The sequence below is a fragment of the Belonocnema kinseyi genome, chromosome 3, assembly GCF_010883055.1.
Source record: "Belonocnema kinseyi isolate 2016_QV_RU_SX_M_011 chromosome 3, B_treatae_v1, whole genome shotgun sequence".
NCBI lineage: Eukaryota > Metazoa > Arthropoda > Insecta > Hymenoptera > Cynipidae > Belonocnema > Belonocnema kinseyi.
Window position 1 is genome coordinate 88,421,359 of NC_046659.1, and position 10,087 is coordinate 88,431,445.

General features: G+C 21.7%; 1 protein-coding gene across 1 annotated transcript in view; it reads left to right on the forward strand.

Moving 5' to 3' along the window:
• Positions 1-10,087, forward strand: part of LOC117169918 (28S ribosomal protein S9, mitochondrial) — a 41,289-nt gene that overhangs the window by 2,376 nt on the left and 28,826 nt on the right. The window contains exons 3-6 of the mRNA XM_033356427.1: positions 6,072-6,175; positions 6,295-6,468; positions 6,552-6,637; positions 6,730-6,805. Coding sequence (XP_033212318.1) covers positions 6,072-6,175; positions 6,295-6,468; positions 6,552-6,637; positions 6,730-6,805 — 440 coding nt within the window. The remainder of the gene's footprint in view (positions 1-6,071; positions 6,176-6,294; positions 6,469-6,551; positions 6,638-6,729; positions 6,806-10,087) is intronic.

The window sequence follows — 10,087 nt, forward strand, 5'->3', positions numbered from 1 at the left end:
TAAAAAACAAAGTGTTTTTCTTTTTATATATGAATTTTATATTAATTAATTTTATATATTTTTTGGATAAAAATAGATTCAATAATTTGACGTTTATAAGTGTTTTGTTCCCTTTCTAAAATTCTAATGTTATTAAAATAAAAATAAAAAAGTGGTCGAAATTCCATGAGTGTTAAGACAAACCAGTGTTTAAATTTGCAATTTCACAATCTCTCTTGTGCTCAGCAACTCTAGTTTTTAATCTTCTGTCAGTTTCCGCGATGTAAACTTTATTGCAATCAGTGCATTTTATTAAGTATACGACACCTGATAAATTTTTCACCTTTTTTAATTCTTTTTAATTCAAAAGAAAATTTAAATGTTCTAGATTTGATGATTATAAAAACGTTGGAAGGTGATTTGATAACTAATTGGTATAAATAAGAAACCGCCGTCGTGAGGGTGGTATTTAAATTTTGATTCTCACCATTTTTTCAGTCAGAAAAATGGTTTAATTAAAGGTTTTGACACAAAAATAATCAGCAGAAAAAATGATTAAACAAATACATTAAAACTGATTCAAAGCAGACGTTACCTTACGTTAAAGGTCTTTCTGAAAGACTAAGACGTTCTTTGAATAAATTTTAACATCAACTTTTATTTTTAAAATAACCACACTTTCGATAATTTTCTTTCGAATAAAAAAGATTTAGAAAAGGTTGAAAATTTATCAGGTGTCGCATACTTAATAAAATGCACTGATTGCAATAAAGTTTACATCGCGGAAACTGACAGAAGATTAAAAACTATAGTTGCTGCGCATAAGAGATATTGTGAAATGGCAAATTTAAACACTGGTTTGTCTCAGCACTCATGGAATCTTGATCACTTTTTTAATTTTTATTTTTAAAACATTAGAATTTTAGAAAGGGAACAAAACACTTATGAACGTGAAATTATTGAATCTATTTTCATCCAAAAATTAAAAAAAAATATCGAAGAATCTTCAGACTGAAGTATTTAATAAAAACCAGATGTATCAATGCATTTTACATTAAATTTAATATTTCAACATAAAAATTTAAAAACTAAATTCAATCCAGAATTTTAAATCGTTCGAGCTCTTATAACCTTTAAATAGCTCGTATGTTTTTGAACACTTTTGAAATTATTGATCATTAATTGTTTGAAAGTTTTTGACAATTAAATATAATTTTTGACTATGTATTTAAATGACAGGTAATAACAAAAATAAGTTTTTATGTTCCTAATTGGTTATTATAATTTAGTTTTTAATTGATTGTACATAAAAAGAAAAACACTTTGTATTTTAGAGGCCCGCAGTGAGAGCCGAAACGCTAAAAATATAACGATTTTTTGACAACTAAAATTGTTTTTTGTTTGTTTAAATTGGAACGTAAGACCAAAATCAGAAAATAAGGAAAGTTTTCTTAAAATTGTAAAATTTAAACGTTTCAATTTGTCAAATTTATAGAATATTTCATTAAAATCTTGTATTGCTTACCAGCTGTATGATAGAATATGCTAAAGTTGAAATAATGATATCTTAACAAAATTTAAAAGTGTATGGCTTTAATTTGATTAATTAAAAATTGTGTAAATCATTATTAAGGTTTGAAACCTTCAATAGTTTTTTCGTTTTAAATCTTAGTTTTTTCTATTTATATTTTATTTATATTTTTATATTAAAATATGTGTTATATTAAATTAGAAAATTAATAAATAAAACTAAAATAATGTTATTTTTAAAAGTTATTATTTATGTGTGTGTTTGATTTAATAAAAATATAATTTACATTTACTTTTTACTTGTCTGTTAAATTTATATATAATAAAATTAAAATTGATTAATTAAATTATTATTATTAATTGCGTAATTAAGTTAATTAATTAACTATTATTTATTTTATTTGTATTGCTATTTTTAATTAATTAATAATTAATTAGGTTAATTAGGTAAAATAATGTAATTATTATATTATTATTAATTGAATTAAAATTAAATTAAATTTTTATATAATTTTCTATTTTTAATTTTCTACTCTACAATCATTTAGGTATAAAGAATTTTAATATAAAATTGTAAAATTTTGACACATTTTAATTTGAAACGAAAAAAGCTTGAACGCGTAAATTCGAAATCCAAATTTATACAAATTTAAATTATTTAATATCATATATTAAAAATAAATACATATGTGCAATTACTAAATAAAGTTATTTTTAAATAATAAAAGTAAAATAATAAATAAAAATATTTATTTTAATAAATTAATTTAATAAATTCAAATAATTAAATTTAATAGGTTTTATATTAAAATTCTTTATTTCTAAATAATTGTAAAGTAGAAAAGATTAAAATTGAAATAATGGCATGTTAGCAACTTCACAAACTATTTGGCTTTAATTGAAACAATTTAAAGTTGTATAAATTATTATTTTGAATTTAAACTATGACAATGTTGTTTCAATTTTAAATTAAAATTCTCTATAATTAAATCACTGTAAAAAAATAAAAGGTTAAATTTAAAATAATTTCACCAAAAAATTCGGAAATATTTTGTTTTAATTTAAATAATTCAAAATTCTATGTATTACGATTAAGAATTTAAACGTTCAAAATTTTGTCGTTTCGAATCAACTTTTTCAAAATTATGCAATCTTCAATTTAAATTCTTTATTACTTACTAATTCTATGATAGAAAATAATAAAATTGGAATAATTACAGGTTTAAAACATTCAAAAATCATTGGTTTCAATTGAAATAACGCAAAGTTGTTTAAATTTGGATTTTTAAGGGTGTAATTTGAAACAAAAATCCTTTATTCTTAAATAATTCTCATACAGAATATGTTAAAATTAGAATAATGGCATGATGACAAAGTTCCAAGATATTTGATTTCAATTGAAAGAGTTCAGAATTGTATACGCTTTGATTTAGAATTTACACGTTTAAAATTTTGTGGGTTCACATTTAAATTCACATAAAATTTAAATGATTTAAAATTTATCTGTTGAATATACCATATTTCAGTTTTAAATTAAAATTCTTTATATATAAATAATTGTAAAAATAATATGCTTAAATTGAGATAGTGCCATGCCAACAAAATTAAGAACTAGGTTATTTTAATTTTAATTGAAAATTGTACAAATTATAATTTAAAATGTAAATATTTAATATTTTGTCGTTTAATTTTTAATTATTAAAAATTTTAAAATTTTAAGTTTGAATCCTTTACACCTAAATATTTAATTATCAAACAGAAAAACTTGAAATAATTTAATGTTAACACAATTAAAACTATTTGATTCTAATTTAAATAATTCAAAATTCTATGAAATATGATTTAGAATTTAAAGATCCTAAACTTTTTCGTTTCAAACCTACATTTTTAAAAATTTTACAATCTTCAATTAAAATCCTTTCTTGCCATATAATCGTCAAAAAGGAGACAACGCTAAATTAGGTAATGTACCTACAACAGATTATCAATAATTCAAAATGCTAATGTATGTAAAATAAATAATTTAATTCAATTAATAGTTAAGCCAATGTACGTGTTATTAAATCTAAATTAGAATTAATTATTGAAGATATATTTGTACTTTTAGTTAATGGTTATCTACTGTAGGATCATTATCTACTGTAAGGTTGTCTCTAATAGAAAAGGTTAAGAATGGAATTATCCCATGTTAACAAAATCCCAAAGTATTCACCTGAGTGATTCTAAAATATCAAATGTTGAAATTGGAATACTTTTCAACTTAAAAAAATTAAAAAATATTATCGATTTTTAATTTAAATGATTCAAAATTGTATAAAGTATGATTTAGAATGTGAAAGTCCAACAGTTTTTCGTTTAAAATTTAAAATATTTAAGATTATACAGTTTTAAATTAAAATGCGTTATACCCTTAATATGTAATTTTTAAACAGAAAAGGTTAAATTTAAAATAATTTCATGTCAGCAATGTTAAAACTATTTTCTATCAATGTATATAATACAACATTTTTATAAATTATGATTTAATAATTAAACGTTCACAATGTTGTCGTTTTAAATTTAATTTTTTACATTTTACTATTTTTAATTAAAATTCCTTTTTACCAAATAATTACGTAATAGAAAAGGTTGAAGTTGAAATAATGGCATGTTAACAAAAATTAAAACTATTTGATTTTAATTTAAATAATTTCAACTATAAAATCCTAGTACTTAAAATCGAAGATTAAGATTTTCTCTTTTTTAAAATTTACATAAAGTGTTCAGAATTAAACAATTTTCAGTTGAAAGTTTTAATATCTAAAGCAATGTTAAATTGAAAACGTTTTAAGAATCATTTTAATGAAACTATAGATTAGAAAATTTCAAATTAAATTAGCATTTAATATTTAAGAATTAAAAATTGTTTTAAAATTGAATGGCTCACGTTGCTCGAAAAGAGATTTCAATGCTATATCTTAGGTCTATTATACTTAAAATTTCGTGTTTTTGGAAAAATAAAATTAAGACCTATATGCTTCAAGTTTTGAATTTCGAATTAAAAACTAAAACTATACTGCGCATCAAATTTTCGGAACCATAAAAATAATTATTTAAGTATTTGAAAATATCTAAATTAATGCTAGAAAAACGTGGATAGAACATGTACTTTTAAAAGATCATTAAATTTTGTTAGAAAATTCGAATTTTATTTTGCTGTTCTTTAAATTTATGATAACAGGTATGTGCAATTTCCTATTACTTAAATATTAATTTTGACTGAAAAATGTAATGGTTGATATTTCAACAAAAAATGCGAATTTTTAACAAGATAATACATTTTTTACCAAACTAATATAATTTTCAGCTAAAAAAGACGAAATTTCAACAAAACAGTTGAGTTTTTAACTGAAAAGGATAATTTTGTAACAAAATTGTGGAATTTTCAACAAAATTATTATAATTTCAACCAAGAAGATGAATTTTCTAGTAAAAGGACGAATCTGGAACAAAACGCACGGATTTGCAATCAAATATTGTTGAATTTTTAACTAAAAGAGATAAATTTCCAAACAAAAATGAAATTTTGCAATTTTTAGGATTCCATTATTTGGATGATAACTAAAATTTTTTACGCACTGTAGTTTTAGTTAGTTTTCAATTCAAAATTCAAAATCTGAATCTATAAATTTAAAACTAAGCATGTACAAACGTGAGCCATTAAATTTTTTAATAATTTTTAATTCCTAAATTTTAAAGGTTGATCTATTTTGAAATTTTCTAATTTATAAAGTTTCATTGAAATCATTATTTAAACTTATTTAATTAAACATTGCTTTGGATTAGAAAGCTTTCAATTAAAAATTGTTTAATTCTGAACAATTGATGTAAAAATTGTAAAAAAGAGAAAATCTTAAACTTCGAATTTAAGTAAAAAAAATTTTTTATCAGAGAAAAAACTCATTTTTAACAAAATATTCAACTTTTCTATCAAAACGACGATTTTTAAACTAAAATTATGTGTCTTCAACCGTGAAAATATATTTTTAATCAAGTGTTTATACTTTTGACTAAGTAGTTGAATTTTCAACTACAAAATAGGAATTTGCAAGGAAAATTTAAAAATAGATATTTCAAAAAAAAAAAAGATTTTAATTTTAAATAAATAATAGTTCAATTCAACCAAAATTCGAATTTTTAACAGAAGAGTTTAATCCTTGTCCAAAACAGACTGATTTTTAACCAAACATTTGTATTTTTAACGCGAAAAAATTTCATTTCTATTCAAGTAGATAAATTTTCAAGCAAAAAGGATTATTTTTAACAAAATCGTTGAATTTTCAGCAACATAATCAAATATAATATTAAGGCATATAAGAAATTAATAAATATATCAGTATTATTATATCAGTATGCTTTATAAATTTTTTCACTTCGCGTAAATATAGTGTTGTAATTTAAAGGGAAACATTTAATTTTAATAAATTCGTAACTACTTAATAGAAAACGATATATATGTATAAATTCTAGTTATTTTTTTATTGCGCAAGAGCGATTTCACAAATTTTATTTGTGTCTTTCAGACGAGTTTATGCAAAAAGAAAGGATTGAGTATAAAATTGGAAAACGACATCTTGCTAATATGATGGGTGAAAATCCTGATAATTTCACCGAAGATGATGTAAAAGTAAGATACGCACATTATTACATTGTTAAAAATTAAAACAGATTTTTTAATAATAATTTAAAGTTTATATCCGATTTTTTTTTAGAGACATGTTTTAATTGGCATTTTTTTCCTAACAGAGAGCGATAGAATATTTATTTCCTTCTGGAATATTTGACCAGCATGCGAAACCAGTCATGAAACCTCCAGATGAAATTTTCCCTCCCCGAAAAGCTGCTCAGTTTGACGAATCTGGCAGACCATTCCACTCTATGTTTTACACTTGTAGGCCGAATTTTTATCAAACGATTCACGTACGAATTTTTCTTAGTTTTTGCGTATATTAATGCAGTAAAAATAATTTTTTAATTTCTAATAATATCAATACTTTTTGCAGAGTATCGCAGGTGAAATTTACAAATTAAACAAAAGAGAAGACAGCCTACATCAAAACGGTTTAAGACCAGATGAAAATATAAAAATGTAGGTAAAACTTAATACAAAGCAGTGGAAATTATCCTAATAGCGTGAGATATTTTCTTAAATTATTTTTTGTTCCTGTTTTTCTTCTTCAGTAACTTGGAAACGTCAATTTGGCTGACAAAATTGGAATTTGAGAAACATCTTCTTGAAGAGATTTCGGATGAGTTTGTAAGTATTTTTAATAATTAGTTCAAAAAGTCTAGATTTCAATTTAGACCCATAAAAACTTTATTTGACTGGATGTGTTTTAACAGGGTGTTTACTAACAAGGAAATACAAATCCGAGTTGGGAATAATATTTTAAGTTTCGACAAATAATTTTTTGATCATAGAAAATAATTATGTTCTAAATATTTTACTTCCACACTATAATTGGTACCGGTAACAACAAAATTACCTAGAACGATTAAAAGATTGCGGGAAAAATGTTATAAATATTTTATTTGAAAAAATTGACTTTAAGATTGGTAGATTTCAAAATAAGTCGAAAAAGAATTTGAATATTTTAAAATTTTGAAAAGAATGAAAAATAATTTAAATCTTCAGAAGATTTTTAAATATTTCAAATAAAACATTCGAGTAAGCTTAAGAGAAATTTAGAAGTTTTACAAATATGCGAAAACAATTCAAAACTCGAATAGGTTTTCAAAAAAACTAAAGAAAAATATAGATTTTTGAATATTTCGAGATAAAAAAAGTTGAGAAACTTTTTAAAAGTTTTAAAAGGTTTTAAGAGAATAAACCAATTTTCTTAAGATTTGTTGGAAAATTTTAAATTTTAATTTTTCAACATTAATTTGAAGAGAATGCTTGGAAATATTTTCAAAATAGTCAAAAAAGAATCCAATAGATATTGCGGCAATTTTTTAATTATGCAGAATTGAAAGAAAATTAGAAGTTTTAAAAAGATAGAGAAATAATTGAAAATTTAAAAACATTTCATGAACTTTAAAAGAAAATGAAAATGTTTAAAGATGCCTAAAAAAATTTTTAAACTATTTGATAATTTCGAAAGGTTTCTAGAAAACTAAAAAGTTTTTTGTTTAAGATTCCTAGGAAAATTATAATAATTTTTTATTTTGAAAAATTAATTTTTAAAGATAATTTTAAAAGATTGCTAAAAATGTCGAACAAAATCTGGAAGATTTTAGTACAATTTTTTCTATTGTAACATTTTTCAATATTTCATGAATAATTCGGGTTAGTTTAAAAGATATTTACAAATTATTTTCTTCATAGAAATGCCACCTTTTGCTTAAAAAGGCAAATTTGTAGTTTGTAATTTCTTGTAATTTTTTTTAATTCATCTATTCCATTTTATTCATCTTTTTCGTTAAAAAATTAATGCTTTTGTTTGGAAATTCGTCTTTTTAGTAGAAAATTCAATTACTTAATTGAAAATGTTTTTTCATTGAAAATTCATATTTGCGGATTGAAAATTCAACTATGGTTAAAAATTCAACTATTTTGTTGAAATTTCATCTTTTCGATTAATTAAACTGTTTTAGATTTGAAATTAAAATCTTTTTCAGTTCAATAATCGACTATTAAATTTGTTTTCTTTGTTAGATTGAAAATATAACTACTTGGTTCTAAAGTTAACTACTTTGTTAAACATTACTTTTTTGTTGTTGTTAAATATTTATAATTTTAGTTGAGAATTCATTTCTTTGGTTAAAAATATAAAAATTTCGTTAAAATTTTTTTTTTTGGCAAAAAATTAATTCATTTTGTTTAAAATTCAACTATTTGGTTTAAAATGAACTTTTTTGTTCAAAATTTATACTTAAACAATTTTACTTATGTGTAGAAAATTTTATCTATTTTGTAAAAATTTAATCTCTTTTGATGCAAAATAATATTCTTGTGCGAGGATTCAACTATTTCGTTGAAAACTCGTATTTTTCGCAAATAATTTAAGATTTGAAAAGATTTAAAACAAAATGTTTCTTCTATTATAAACGAAATAGAACAATATTGCAAATACAAATAAAAATTTTTCAAATTTTATTCATTTATTAAAAAAAAAAGATTTTTCTATGATAGAAGATGAATTTTCAAGAAAAAAAGTGTAATAGTTGATATTTCAACCAAAAAAATATGTAATTTCGTCCCAAAATAATGAATTTTAATACCAAAAAGAAGAATTTTCACAAAATAAAGATTTTTCAGCCATAAAGTAAAAAAACTTTACCTAAATTGTTGAATATCCAAACCACAAGACGAATTTTTTGTACAAAAATTTAATTGCTAACTAAAGAATATGAATTTTCAGGAAAAAATAACTTTCAAACAAAAATATAAACCTTCAACAAAAAAAAATACCAAACAAAACAGTTGAATCCTTAACCAAAAAAGATTAATTTTCAACCAGACAGAACCATTTTGATCGACAAACGATCAAATTAAAGAAAAAAATTAGAATCTTTATACAAAACATATTTTCTTTTGACTTTTCAACACCAAAATTTGAGTTTTAAACAAGAACGAAATACTGTACGAAATGTTGAATTTTCAACGAAAACGTACGATTTTTTCACAAAATTGTTGAATTTTCCTCCAAATATTTGCATTTTTATGCAAGAAAGATAAAATGTCTACTAAAATAGTTGAGTTAAAAAAAATGGCTTTATTTTTATTAAAAAAATGAATGAATTTTCAATACCAAAATATGAATTTTAAAAAACAAGTAAATCTTTTACGAAGTAATTGACTTTAAAAAAAACAGTGTAATTTTTAACCAAAAAGGATGATTTTAAACAAAATTGTTGAATGTTCAACCGAGCAGTTGCATTTTAATCCAAGATAGATGAGTTTTCTACTGAAATAGATGAATTTTTGAAATAAAAAGACAAATTCATTTCAACAAAAGTATTTGAATTTTCAACAAAAAAAATATTTTGTTTGACTTTTCATCACCAAAATTTGAGCATTAAGCAAAAAGTAAATTTTCTATGAAATGTTCAATTTTCAACACAGCAGCTGAATTTTCTACGAAAACGGATGATTTGTTAAATAAATTGTTGAATTTTCAACCAAATATTTGCATTTATATCCAAGAAAGATCAAATTTCTACTCAAACATATTAATTTTTAAATTAAAAAGACAAATTCATTTCAACATAAGTATTTGAATTTTCATTGAAAAAATATTTTGGTTTGACTTTTCATCACCAAAATTTGAGTTTCAAATAAGAAGTTAATTTTCTACCAAATGTTGAATTTTCAATAAAACGGCTGAATTTTGAACGAAAACGGACGATGTTTTAATAAATAGTTTAATTTTTCACCAAATATTTGTATTTATATCCAAGAAAGATGAAATTCCTACTAAAACAGATGAATTAAAAAAAAATGGTTTTATTTTTATTAAAAAAAAATGAATGAATTTTCAATACCAAAATATGAATTTAAAAAAACAATTAAATCTTTTACGAAGTAATTGACTTT